The following is a 15,219-nucleotide window of genomic DNA, read 5'->3' on the forward strand; positions in this document are numbered from 1 at the left end:
TCAAACACTTACTTTAATGACCCTGAAGCTCAGGTAGCGTCTGTTGAGCATGATGATTTTATACTCATTGGTGCCATCATCCATGACATGCCGCAGAGCAAGCAAGGAGGGAGAGTTGGCAAGTACTGCACTCCGCCACGCAGGGTCCCCTTCATGGGCTATTACGAGGTTTTTCTCATGAGATACTATGGCTTCATACAGCACAGTAGGGTCATCATATTCATCTGGAGAAGTAAAATGATCCTAAATACAAAAATAATACATAAATTTTTAAAGGAAAATAAGAGAACTGATAACTTCTACAGTTACTAAGTGAAAGTTCTTAAAAACTAGTTTAATATGAATACTTCAACACATGTTAATATTAGAGATAAATTATAGATTCTCAATCATAACTGGGTTAGGAATTAGCTCATTACTGCTATAATATTTTGGTAAATTCCTCAATCCAACCCTCTCCTCTAAGTTCCAGATGAATAAATATCATTTCTGGTTTTTATGTGTTTTGTTTTTCTCTTTCAAGTTGGTTTTTCATATCTTTGCTCATGTTTTTTTTTCTGTTGAAGGATTACGTCACTATTAGCCAAGGAAGGCTAAAACTATATAAAAGGTCTCTATATTGTGTTTCTTTTTAACTAGGTATTTTTCGTATAAAGTCATATCTCTAAAATGGGTTCTAATATACCACTTTATCCTGCCTCTCATCTAGTTAAGATACAGCTCCAATCTATGAGCTTTGATCACAGATCTGCGGTCCTAGTCCTAGAGAAGTTGGTAAAGTTTTCTCGGAAAAGCCTCTTGGTCTTAATAACTACTCATTCATTTGATAAGTTATTCAGTATTTACCATGTACAAGACTCTATGGCAGGCAGCATAGATGAAACAAAGAAGATACGAAATGTATCTCCCTATTATAAAACCCACACATTAACAGGGACAGGACATATACTGAAACAACCATAATATAAATCTGTAGTTTTGAAATGGTATATTAAAGAAATGTAAATGTTATAGGCTGCTTTCATGCTTATAGTTGGGAGGTTGACAAATTTCTGTATCCAGGTAAAGTAATCCATTTGCACTCAAGTCAACTGACCAGAATTTGTGCTATGTGAAAGGAGAAGAGGGAGAGTAAGAGATCTATCTTAAGGATAGAGCCTGTTAGCTGGGGGGTTGAGATATGTGAGATAATACTGTACACATAAATAATGCTTCACAATATAAAATGTTCTACACTATTTCACTGGAATCTTACCACAATCTTGTCAAGTAGGTTGGGTTGATAATACCCGCATTTTTGATGTTTAAAAATTGAAGCTTAAAGATGCTTAATTGCTTCCTAAGTTTAGGAAGTTAGTAAATGCCAGGCAGAAGATTTTGGACCTTGAAGACTGGTATTCTGGAATAACTCAGTCAGACAAAATAAAGAAAAAAGAATAAAAGAAATGAACAGAGTCTTTGAGGAATATGGGATTATGAAAAGCAACCAAACTTACCAATTAATGACATTCCTGAGAGAGGAGGTGGAAAAGTAAACAACCTGAAAAACATGTTTGAGGGAATAACTCAAGAGCATTTCCCTAATCTTGCTAGAAAGGTAGACATCCAGGTACAAGAAATCTGAGAACAGCTGTGAGATACTATACAAAATGAACATAACGAGGCATACAATCACCAGGGTGTCCAAGGTCAATACTAAAGAAAAACTCTTAAAGATCAGATCACATACAAAGGAAATGCCATCAGGTTAATAGTAAACTTCTCAGAAGAAACTTTATAAGCCAGAAGAGATTGGGGCCTGTTTTCAGCATTCTTAAAGAAATTCCAACCAAGAATCTCACATCCTGCCAAACTAAGCTTCATAACTGAAGGAGAAACAAAATCTTTTCCAGACAAACAAGTGCTAAGGAAATTTGTAACCACTTGACCAGCCTTACGAGAGATCCTTAAGGGAGCTCCAAACATGGAAACAAATAATACCTGCTACCACAAAAACACACTTAAGAACACAGCCCACAGACCCTATAAAGCAACCACACAGTAGAACTATGAAGTAACCAGCTAACAACTTCATGATAGGACCAAAACCTCACATATCAATATTAACCTTGAATATAACACCCTACTTAAAAGACACAGAGTTGCAAGGTGGATTAAAAAAAAAAAAGATTCATTTGTCTGGTATCTTCAAGAGACCCATCTCACATGCAATGACACTCATAGGTGCAAAGTAAAGGGGTGGAGAAAGATTTATCATGCAAACAAACAAAACAAAAGAGCAGGGGTCACTATTCCTACATCAGATAAAATAGATTTTAACAACAGTAAAAATGAGCACAAAAGGTCATTACATAATGACAGAGGGTTCAATTTAACAAGAAGATATAACTATCTTACATATATACGCACCCAACATTGGAGCAACCAGATTCATAAAACAAGGTTTTCTCGGCCTACAAAAAGACTTAGCCACAATAGTAATAGTAGGGGACTTCAATACCCCACTGACAGTGTTAGATCATTAAGGCAAAAAACTAACAAAGAAATTCTAGACTTAAATTTGACACTTGGCAGCCAACTGAATCTAATAGAAATCTACAGAATACTCCACCCATCAATCACAGACTACACATTATTTTTATCTGCACATAGAACATACCCTATGACTGACCACATGCCTGGCCATAAAGCAAGTTTCAATAAATTAAAAAAATCAAAATAAAAGTAACCATACTCTTGGACCACAGTGGAATAAAAACAGAAATCAATACCAAGAAGATCTCTCAAAACCACACAATTACATGGGAATTAAACAACTTTCTTGTGAATGACTTTTGGGTAAAAAAATGAAGTTAAAGCAGAAATAAAAAAAATTCTTTGAAACAAATGAAAACAGAGATACAACATGCCAAAATCTCCAGGATGCAGCATCTATGACAAACCTACAGCCATCATACTGAATGGGCAAAAGGTGGAAGCATCTCCCTTGAGAACCAGAACAAAACAAGGATGTCCACTCTCACCACTCCTATTCAACACAGTACCAGAAGTCCTACCCATAGCAATTAGACAGGGAGCAAAAAAAAGGCAAGCTAATCGGAAAATAAGTCAAAGTATCTCTCTTTGCTGCTGATATGATTCTATACCTAGAGAAGCGAGAAGACTCTGCCAAAAGGCTCCTGGAACTGATAAATGACTTCAATCAAGTTTCAGCATACAAAATCAGTGTACTAAAATCAGCAGCATTTCTATTAATCAATAATATTCAAGCCAAGAACCTGGAACTGTTGACTTCAATCAAGTTTCAGCATACAAAATCAGTGTACTAAAATCAGTAGCATTTCTATTAATCAATAATATTCAAGCTGAGAAGCAAATCAATAATGCAATCCCATCTACAATGCACTCACACACACACACACACACACACACACACACACACACACACACACACACGAATACATCTAACCAAGGAGGTGAAAGATCTCTACAAAGAGAACTACAAAACACTGCTGAAGGAAATCAGATGTGACACAAATGGAAAAACATTCCACGCTTATGGACTGGATGAATCAATACTGTTAAAATGGCCATACTGCCCAAGGCAATCTACAGCTTTAATGCCACTCCTACCAAGCTACCAATGTAATTTTTCACAGAATTAGAAAAAGCTTCTAAAATTATATAGAACCAAAAAAGGAGCCTGAACAGCCAAAACAATTATAAGTAAAAAGAACAAAGCCAGAGGTATCACATTACCTGACTTCAAATTTTAAGGCTACGGTGACGAAAATAGCACGGTACTGGTAAGAGACAGACACACAGACCAATGGAACAGAATGAAGAACCCAGAAATAAAGCTGTACACCCACAGCCATCTGAGCTTCAACAAAGTTTTGAAAAAATACACAATGGAGAAAGGACTCCCTATTCAATAAATGGTGCTAGGGTAGCTGGCTAGCCACATGCAGAACAATGAAACCAGACTCCTACCTTTTACCATATACAAATATTAACACAAGATGGAATGGATTAAAGATTTAAATGTAAGACCTTAAAATATAAGAATCCTAGAAGACAATCTAGAAAACACCATGCTGGACATCAGCTTTGGGAAATAATTTATGACTAAGTCCTAAAAGCAATTGCAATGAAACCAAAAACTGACAAGTGAGACTTAATTAAACTGAAGAGCTTCTGCACAGGAAAAGAAGCTGTCAACAGAGTAAACTGACAACCTACAGGATGGGAGAAACTATTCACAAACTATGCATCCAACAAAGGTCTAATACCCAGAATCTATAAGCAACTTAATTCAATAAGCAAAAAACAACCCCATTAAAAAGTGGGCAAAAGACAAGAACAGATACTTCTCAAAATAAGACATACAAGCAGCAAACAAATGTGAAAAAAATGCTCAACAACATGAATCATCAAAGAAATGCAAATCAAAACCACCATCTCACACCAGTCAGAAAGACTATTATTAAAAAGTCAAAAAACAAGAGAGGCTGGCAAAGCTGAGGAGAAAAGGGAATGCTTATACACTGTTGAAATGCAAGTTAGTTCAGTCACTGTGGAACGCAGTTGGAGACTTCTCAAAGAAACATAACTACCATTTGACACAGCAATCCCATTACTGGGTATAAATCCAAAAGAAAATAAATTGTTCTACCAAAAATACACATATACTCTTATGTTCATTGCAACACTATCCACAATAGCAAAGATGCAGAATCAACCTAGGTCCTCATCAATGGTAAATCTGATAAAGGAAATAAGGACTACTATGCAGCCATAAAAAAGAATTAAGTCACTTCCCTTTGCAGCAATATGGATGTGGATGGAGGCCATTATCCTAAGCAAATTAGGGTAATTCTTAGAAGGTACCTCTCTTCTAGGAATTGCCTTCAGCTAATGGAGCTACCTGGGTAGGAAACGCCGGTGTTGGGGGTGGGGAGGGGTACATCCTTCTCTGTATGGGATGAGAAGTAAGGAAGTACACAGCATAACTTTTGGAGATACTGCTAACTCCAGAGCTGCTTCTAGAATCCAGCTAAGGCTAGAATTCAGCTAAAACACATTTTGCTGAGCTGCTTCCCTTTTTCCATCCCACTTCTAACACTTCTTTACAAACATTTCTTGAGTGCATCCCTCAATTAATCTCTTGCACAAGAATCTTGGACTCTAACCTGTTTTTAGACCACTTGATCTAAGATAGCATTCATAATATACTGATAAGCAGTTCTTAACTTCTGTATATCATACACCAACTCTCCTAATTTTTATTTTAAATACTGAGTTCATATTTTCCTATACAAGCAGACAGTCAGATGTCATCTGATACACCATCTTTTACCAAATAGTTCTACTAGGTAAGGAATGCCATCTTTGTAGAGTAGTATTTTTACAATTACTTGAATGAAAAATAAAAGTCCAGACATAAGCAGTAACATTTTTTTCTACTTTTTTTTTTGGAGACAGGATCTCACTTTGTCACCCAGGCTGGAGTGCAGCGGCATGATCATACCTCACTGCAACCTTGACCTCCTTTGCTCAAGCAATCCTCTCACCTTAACCTCCTAAGTACAGGCACACGCCCCCATGCCCAGCTCATTTTTTTTTTTTTCTTTTGAGACGGAGTCTAGCTCTGTCTCCAGGCTGGAGTTCAGTGGCACAATCTCAACTGACTGCAGCCTCCTAGGTTCGAGTGATTCTCCTGCCTCAGTCTCCCAAGTAGCTGGGATTACAGGCACACACCGCCACATCCAGCTAATTATTGTATTTTTAGTAAAGATGGGGTTTCACCTTGTTGGCTGGGATGGTCTCGATCTCCTGACCTCGTGATCCACCCACCTTGGCCTCCCAAAGTGTTGGGATTATAGGCATGAGCCACTGTACCCAGCCCAGCTAATTTTTAAAAAAATTTTTTGTAGAGACAGGGTCTTCCTATGTTGCCCAGGGTGATCTCAAACATCTGAGCTCAAGCGATCCTCCTCCTGCCTCAGCCTCCCAAGGTGCTGGGATTACAGGCATAAGCTACTATGCCTGGCCAATAATCACATTCTTAAGAAAATGAACAAAATGCTGGAAATTATCAGGCATGCCCAAAGTGGAAAATGTTTCATCTTGTTTAAATATCTCTTCACTGGCTTTAAAATGCTTGAATGAATATGTAAAGTTCTACGTACACTGAAAACTGTGAGGTGCCTCTGTATGTGGTGATTTGGAAAGATGTCTATGTCATATTAAATGAAAAAAATAGCATGTTACAATTAATTTGCATAGCAAAATTACATTTTTAAAAAGGAGCATATCACACACATAGATGAAAATGTATGTGCTTAGAAGAAATCAGAAAAGATACATCAAATTACTGGCAGTGATTGCTTCTTGGGGATACTGTACAATAATATGGAGTGATGGAAAGATGTTTATTATTGAGCAATGTTTACTTTTTAAGAATATTCAAGAGACGTTATCAGTTTTACTGGTAAAAGTTTTCAGAAGAATTTTAGAAATATACTTGAGATGTTATAAGCAGATGCACAGGATACACTTTTTTAGAGCAATGAAACTCATTCATTAAACATCTACAGTCCACTGTCCCAAGCAAGGAGAACATAAAGATTAATAAGAAATTATTCCTGCCCTCGAGGATATCACAGACCTTAACATTTTTAGCACATAGCATATGTAAACTCATTTGGATTTTGATTGGTTTATTTTAGTTCTAACAACTATGTAATCCTCAAAGAGTGCTAATAAAGGAAAATAAATAAGGAGGAAATATATTTTACAAAAGCAATTAGAGGACAAGAAAGAGAACAGATGAAAAAAGGAACTTGCTTAATCTGAGTTTTGGTTAATCTTCTTCTGCAAAACTGGGATTAAAATAACTTTTTGGGTTGTGGTGATTTAATGCATATGAAAGTACTGTGTACATGTAGGACACTATACAATAGTAAATACTGTACAGATCATAACAGTTTCTTCTTGGGGTTTTTTTTTTAGAGACTAGGCATTGCTTTGTCGCTCAGGCTGGAGTGCAGTGATGCAATCATAGCTCACTGTAACCTCAAACTCTTGGACTCAAGTGATCTCCCATCTCAGCCTCCCAAGTAGCTGGGACTAAAGGCATGCGATACCTTGCCTGGCTAATATTTCTGTTTCTTTTTTGCAGAGACGCAGTCCCGCTATGTTGACCAGGCTGGTCTCAAACTCCTGGACTCTAGAGATCCTCCCAACGGTGCTGGGATTATAGGCGTCAGGCACCACGTCCGGCATACCATAACAGTTTTAGTAACCAAAAAGTAAGCACATGTAATACATAAGGTTGGAGAGGGTGGGGAAAGAACTATAAAGAAAAAAGTCCAAAAACACCTATGAAGTACTAAAAGTACATCATCAAAGACTATGTCTGAAAGGCAAAGGTTAACAGAAATTTTGTATTTTCAGCTCTCTGGAAACAGAATCTTCTTAAAAGTCAAATTGAAATACAATTTACAACAAAATGCACCCATTTTAAGTGTACAGTTAGATGCATCTTGACAAATGTGCATACCCAGGTAACCACTGCTGCAATCCAGATATAGAGCATTTCCATCACCTCAAAAAGTTCCTTCCTGCCTCTGGCATTCACTCTCTAAACTCCAAGTAACCACTGATCTGCTGTTTGTTATTAGTTTCTTTTTATTGCTGAGTAATATTCTTTTGTGTGGATATACCATAATTTGTATGCCTGTCTGCTGATGGACATTTGAGTACTTTCCAGTTGGAGGTTATTACGAATAAAAACACTATAAACATTTGTGTTTAAGTCTTTGTGTAGACATATACAGTTGACCCTGGAACAACGCAGGGGTTGGGGTGCCTATCCCTATGCACTCTAAAATCCATGTATAACCTTTGACTCTCCAAAAAATGTTAACTACAAATACCTCACTGTTGACTGGAAGCCTTACCAATAACATAGTCAATTAACACATAGTTTGCATTTTACACATATTATATACTGTATTCTTACAATAATGTAAGCTAGAGGAAAGAAAATGTTATTAAGAAAATCATAAGGAAGAGAAAATATATTTACTGCTCATTAAGTAGAAGTGGATCATCATAAAGGTCTTCATCTTTGTCATCTCACATTTGGAATAGGCTGAGAAGGAGGAAGAAGAGGGGTTGGTCTTGCAGTCTCAGAGGTGGCAAAGGTGGAGGAGGTGGAAGGAGAGGGAAGAGAAGCAGGTACCCTTGGTGTAACTTTACCAAAAACCATTATACGTTTCTGACATTTTTCCTTTTTCATTTCTTTAAAAATGTTTCTATATAGTACCAATTCTTATTCTACCTTTTGCTTTAGTTTTAGTGTCCACATCACAGAAGGGTCCATGCTGTAAAATAAGTCAAAAATCAGTCTTGAATAATCCGAATCACTCTGCCAGACTATGTAAAGTCAGCTTGTTTTCTGGCACTGCTTCCTTGTCGTCCTCATCATCTGGTGCTGGCTTGGAAGCATTCATCTCCATAAAGTCATCTTCTGTTAATACTTCTAGTGTGGTGCTTAATACCTCTTGAATCCCTCCAAGAGCCACACCTTGTAATCCTTCATCCTCTACCTTTTTTTTTTTTGCCATATCAACAATCTCTTTCATGATTTCCTTGACTGGCTCTGTCATAAATCCTGTGAAGTCATGTACAACATCTGGGCACAGTTTTCTCCAGCAGAAATGTATTATTTTGTGTTTGATAGCTTCCATGGCTTTTTTGATAACAGCAATGGCATCTTCAATGGTGTAATCTTTCTAGACTTTCATGATGTTCTATCAGGGTTCTCTTCCATAGCACTGACAATCCTTTCCATTGAGTACCATGTGTAATGAGCCTTAAAGGTCTTTATTATAACCTGATCTGGAGGCTGAATTAGAGAAGTTGTTTGGAGGCAAGCAGACCACCTCCGCACCTTCGGTGTTGAACTCATGGGGTTCTGGGTGGCCACAGGCACTGTCCAATATCAAAAGAACTTTAAAAGAAGGTCCTTTACTGGCAAGGTACTTCCTGACTTCAGGGACAAAGCATTGGTGGAACCAAACCAGGAAGAGTTCTCTTTGTCTAGGCCTTCTTGTTGTACAATCAAAATAGCAGTTGGTGCTTATCTTTTCCCTTCAAGGCTTAGGGGTCTGCGGCTTTATAGGTAAAGACAGTCCTGATCATAAACCCCTCTCTGCATTTGCACAGAACAGTAAACTTAGCTTACCCATTCCTGCCTTAAATTTTGGTGCTTGGTGCTCTTCCTTACTAAAAAGTGTCCTTTGTGGCTTCCCCACCCCCAACCCCCACTGCAGAATAGGGTACTTTCACCTGCATTAAAGATCTGTTCAGGCAGATATCCTTTCCCCTCAATGATATTCTTAATGGCATCTGGAACTCGTCTGCTGCCTCTTGGTTGGCAGAAGCTGCTTCTCCTGTTATCTTGACATTTTTAAAGCCAAAGCTCTTTCTAAAATTATCAAGCCATCCTTTGCTGGCATTAAATTTTCCAGCTTTAAATCCTTCACCTTCCCTATGCCTTAAGTTGCCATATAATGACTTCACTTTTTCTTGAACCATATTAGTGTTTTATAGGTATGCCTTTCTTATAGAAATCCTGCATCCAACATAAAAGCTCTATTTTCAACATGAGATGAAAATGTATTTTGTAAAATGTGCAAGGTTTTCCACCTGCTGGTGTAGTAACAGTGGAAGCTTCACAAATTTTTTTTTTTCCACACTGGTCCTTAAGATGGATTTACTTATCTTGGAATGGTGGGCAACCACAGTTGCAGACCTCAATCTATGGCACATATCAAGCAACTCAACCTTTCCTTTTAATGTCGTGACTTTTCTGTTTCATGGGGGCCCTTTCAGCATCACTAGTGGCGCTATGTATGGATCCCATGGTGTTATTTAAGGTTATGGTACTGCACTAAACACAATGAGAAATACAGGAGAACTGCAAGTGAGCTCTTTTTATTGAAATACACAATTTACTGGAAAGGCGAACTGCTCACACAGATGATCAGTGCCACACGGCGTTTTAAGCACATTCCCAACATTTGAGCTCACAGAAAAAGCAACAGAAGGTGACTATGACATTACTGTAGTGGTATAATATTAATATGTACCACAGTTAACTTTATGTAGTTACGATTTAATACTGCATCTTTGTTTGTTTACATTTCTTTCAACTGCAGATGGTGCCACGTATAGTCTATAAGTGTTTTTGTAAGTTTTGATAAATTTTAACTTTTTATAATAGATTTCTGTGTATTTTATGGTAGCAAATAATAAAATAAACTAGTATCTATGTGTATTTTATGCATTCATGACATACCTAAGTTTGTCTTATTTTATTGATAATTCTAGGCTTTGTAGTGCATCTTTTTCAAAGTGTTGTAAATTTCCAAAAAAGTTTCCAGTACATTTACTGAAAAAAAAATCTGTGTATAAATGTAGCTATGCAGTTCAAACCAGTGTTGTTCAAGGATCAATTGTACTTTAATTCTCTTGTGTAAACATCTAGAAGTAGAATTATTGGGTTGTAAGGTAGATGCATATATCCTTTCTTTTAGTATATGAGCCTATTGTTCACTTTTATGGATTTTCATGAGCACATGAACTTTGGCAATGACCAGTACTGATTTACACATCTAGATTTTCCTGCCTGAGAGATCCTCATAGACAACCTAATGTCTTGCTCAAAGTGATGATCAATAAATGGCTGTTGTTTGTGACTTTATAGGTCAATCTCCACCCTCCCAGAAGGTATATCAGAATTAAGGAACTTCTTCAGGTTGCATTACATTCTCCACCTCCTCTCCTCCCCTCATCCCTCCATGGTTCCTGGGTTCCAATTCTACATTCTCACCTCCCTGTTTATAAATGTTGTCAGTCCTGGGGCATCATCCTCAAACAGTATTCCATTTTTTCAAAGAGATTTTCAAATAATGTGTTCCTTATTAGTAATGTTCCTAAAGAATGTGAAGTTTTTAATTTAATTCCCACACTTTATATTATACTATAATGATTTGAAAAGTAAGTTACATTTTATTTGGGGGCAAAATGTTCAATTATATTTGAGCACTGCAGATACACTTTAATGAGTCTTATCACGAAGTCTCTATCATCAGATCTGATAACTACCATCCAGTGGAATGGAGGAACAAGTGCCAGTACTTAATTTCACAATATATTCTTGCAATCATCTAGGGCTTTAGAAATGCATTGTAGGGCCTCACTTTAATGTCATTACCCTATTAAGATATTTAGGTAAGCCTAAGTCTGTCCTAACCACCTATTATTCTATAAAACACATGGAATGAAATTCATCCTTCAGTAACAGCAGTACTTGTAACACTCCTGAAGTTTACTACACTACATTTAGAGTTGGCTAATATTCATACAGGGAATAGGCAGGAATTACAATGATATGAAGTCAAAATAAGTATTATGGAGACCAAGGACCTTTACTTATTTCATGCCTATATCTGTCACTCTCTAATGTTAATATTCAAATTTACTATTAGAAACATAGGTTCAGGTTTTAAAGATTTAATATATCTTGTCATGAAATCACATTTTTCTTTTATTCAGATCAGAATATTTCTCAAAAGGTTCCTAAGACACATAATTTGGAAGCTGATATGCTTTGGTTGTGTCCTCACCCAAATCTCATCTTGAATTGTAGTTCCCATAATCCCCACATGTCCTGGAAGGGAACCAGTGGGAGGTAACTGAATCATGGGAGCAGTTACCCCATGCTGCTGCTCTCGTGACAGTGAGTGAGTTCTCATGAGATCTGATGGTTTTATAAGGGGTTTTTTCCTCCTTTTGCTTGGCACTTCTCCTTGTTGCCACCATATGAAGAAGGATGTGTTTGCCTCCCCTTTCGCCATGACTGTAAGTTTCATGAGACCTCCCCACCCCTGTGGAACTGTGAGTCAATTAAACCTCTTTCCTTTATAAATTACCCAGTTTCGGGTATTCCTTACAGCGGCGTGAGAATGGACTAATACTGAAATCATGTGAAGAAGGATCAGTAAACACCAGTAATGAATTAGAAAAATCTCATCTTACCTGATGGAGTTTAATGGACATACGGATCCCAGGGACTACTACTTTTCTTAGCAATTCCATGTCAGCAAAGATCCATTCATCTCGAATTGAAGAAATACGGAAATCTCCTTTAAATAGGGCATGCAATCCATAGAGGAATGACTCTAAATTACTGTTAAGATTGGAGATAAAAGTTCACATGTTTTGACAAAGGTCTTCCATGACATTGATTCTTACATCTGCGTGTGCATCAGAATCACCTGGAGTGTTTTGAAAATACAGATTCCAGGAACTAATGTCAGAACCCTGAACCAGAATCACAAGAGATAGGGCCTGTCCGACCTGGGACCCTTATTTATGAACCACTGTAATAGTGAATCCATGAAAATAAACAACAGGCAAAGAGCCTATAGATTTGGTTAAAGTTAAAATAAATTAAGAAAAGCTTAATGGAAAACATGTAGTTATCACAGAAAAAATTCAAAATATGTGAAATTCTGATTCATTTGGATGTATATGTTAGGAAATTCAGTTTAGATTTAGAGTCTCCAAATCTACTACTATATTAGAAGTATAAATACCCTGGACAAAGACTGCAAGGAAATACGGAAAAATAGAAATGAATGAATTTGTTAGAAAAATAGATGTAAACAGGAGGAGGCCAATCAAAATTCATGGGTGGTTATATTTTAAAATTTCTTTAATTCATTATATTCTCGTTATCAGTGGCTACCCACACATGTGTGAATTTTAAAAACCAGTTCTGTTAACCAGTTAGGACAGCTCAACTATGTTCAAGAAGATGATGTATAGAAATATAAAATCTAAAAAGACTTTACAATAAATTAGCATAGAATACAGGCTTCCACGAAAAATGATTTCAGATTTAGGTAATACAGCTTCCCATACTCTCTGCCTCAGAACAGAAATGCCTTCTTTACCTGGACATATGATGGGATGCAGTCCCCAAAGCTCTCCGTCCCAGTACACAGAGTCCATAACAGAGAGTCACCAGGGATGAATCTTTGTCCACATCCAGTGGCTTTAAAAAACAAAAAAACATTTGTTATCAGAAAGGCATATAAGTATTTAACAAATCATAAATCTAATTAATATAGAGAAATGACAAAGAATTTTAAAAGTACATAATTTCTATCTCCTCAAAATAAACTTAATAAAACTGTATGAAATGAAGCATGAATGTGTATGGGGAGTTTCTTTGGAATCCTTAAATAAAATATAAAATTTCATAATAATGGAACATAATTAAAACAAAAAAAACTGACTCTATTATAAAATGTTAGGATTTTAGCTAAAGATTTCAAAGTACTTACTGGGATTATTGATACTACCCTCTCCTGAAAACACAATATTTCTATTTATTAGTTACTTATTTCTTTTCTTTTTTTTTCTTAACTACTTATTTTTTACCATAACTTGACAAGCAGGCAATTAGTGGCAGATGAGTTAGCCTATTAGTGACTATAAACATAGTAAAGAAAATCAAGTTGATATTCACAAATATTGTTTCTCCTCAACCTTTTTATTTTTTAACAATTACATACTTTACAGTTGAAAGAAGCTGGTAACTGTCCTGTTTCTCCCTCTAAGAAAGTCGAAATAATAATCACTGATTACCTTACACAATACTAAAGAAAATCTTGGTAGCATCTCAGTTACCAAAAAACAATCCAGGGCAGTGCTTCTCAAAGTATAGTCCCAAGACCAACAGTATCAACATCACCTGGAAACTTGTTAGAAATGCAAATCTCTGGCCACTCCAGATCTCTGATATCAAATTCTAGAGATGGAGTCTAGCAGTCACTCTCCAGGTGATTCTAATCCATGCTAAAGGTGAAGAATCAATGATACAGGCTAATAATTAGCTTAATTATTCTAACTTTGCCAATGGTATTTATTTTTGGCTTTATAAACCATTAACTTATAAACACAATAGGGGAACAGTCTAAGATATTAACTTACTATTGATAGGTTAATTATCATGAACTTGATAATTTAGTTAATGGCGACTGTGTTAGAGATGTCCTAGTTACTTGCCAATTAGATTGTTTCTAAAGACATATTACCTCTTACAGCACATACTCTAGTTTCATCAAGTAGGCATTTTGAAAAAAATTTTGGGTCCAGGTTACAAAACAGCAAATAAAGAGTATGAGAGCACTAGTTTAAAGAAATACAAAAGAAAAATATAAGAGAGTGGGTGTAGACTTGAAGTCGTATAAAAAAAAAATACTAAAGGTAGTTACAATGGGTGATAAAATGACAGGTGATCTTCACTCTTTTTTTCTTCTTCTCTACCTCCCTTTCCCTGTCAACTTTCCAGATTAAAAATGTATTGTTTCTGTGATGAGAAAATTTTTTTTTTAATTCAGTTCAGATTTACCTCAGCCAAGATGATTCAATAGAGACCATATCTACCCTCCTACCTGAAACAGCCAAAGAACTGGGCAGAATACATGACACAACAGTTTTCAGACACTGGACACTGGTTCCTGAGAGACAGGAAACAAATGAGGTAGCCCTACAACTGACTGAGCTTATTACCTAGAGAGTTTCCAGACCACAAGAAAGGGGAGCACAAATTGAGCCGGAGGCCTCTGAGTCAGCTGGAGCTCACAGGGCAGAGTGCTAGAGAGAGAGCTACTGAGAAAGGGAGGTGAGGGAACTCAGAGATCTGCAGCAGAGTGCTGATCAGCACACGCACAGAGGACCCTAGGCTGAGAAAAGAATCATCCCAACGGAATAGAAAGGAATAGCAGAAAACCTTGGGACTGGCTAGAACACTCAGGATGGCATTGTCTTGGTCATGGGGAAGAATTAGCCCCAGAATAACAGCTGCTCTGATCCCTCCAAAGCAAGCCCTGAAAGGATCAAACTGTCCCCAAAGAATTTAACTGTGTCACAAAATGAAGTTCAAGAATTATTTACAGGAATACAGAAATATCCAGCACCCTTGAGGGTAAAATTCAAAAGAATGACATCTAATAAAAAATTGAAAGGCATGTAAGTAGCAGGAAAATAGGATCCATAATAAGAATAACAATCAATTAACCACTCAATCAAAACTGACCCAAAACTGACACAGATGTTAGGCTTAAACCACAAGGA

General features: G+C 36.8%; 1 protein-coding gene across 9 annotated transcripts in view; it reads right to left on the reverse strand.

The window, feature by feature from the left end:
- LOC105494311 (pecanex 1) overlaps nucleotides 1-15,219 on the reverse strand; it is a 209,971-nt gene that overhangs the window by 13,115 nt on the left and 181,637 nt on the right. For all 9 annotated transcript variants that reach the window (XM_011762638.3, XM_011762637.3, XM_011762633.3 and 6 more), the window contains 3 exons: nucleotides 13,032-13,132; nucleotides 12,112-12,262; nucleotides 13-243 (listed from right to left, as the gene is read on the reverse strand). In XM_011762638.3, the coding sequence (XP_011760940.1) occupies nucleotides 13-243; nucleotides 12,112-12,262; nucleotides 13,032-13,132 (483 nt within the window). The remainder of the gene's footprint in view (nucleotides 1-12; nucleotides 244-12,111; nucleotides 12,263-13,031; nucleotides 13,133-15,219) is intronic.

This window comes from Macaca nemestrina, chromosome 7 (assembly GCF_043159975.1).
Source record: "Macaca nemestrina isolate mMacNem1 chromosome 7, mMacNem.hap1, whole genome shotgun sequence".
NCBI classification, from domain to species: Eukaryota; Metazoa; Chordata; class Mammalia; order Primates; family Cercopithecidae; genus Macaca; species Macaca nemestrina.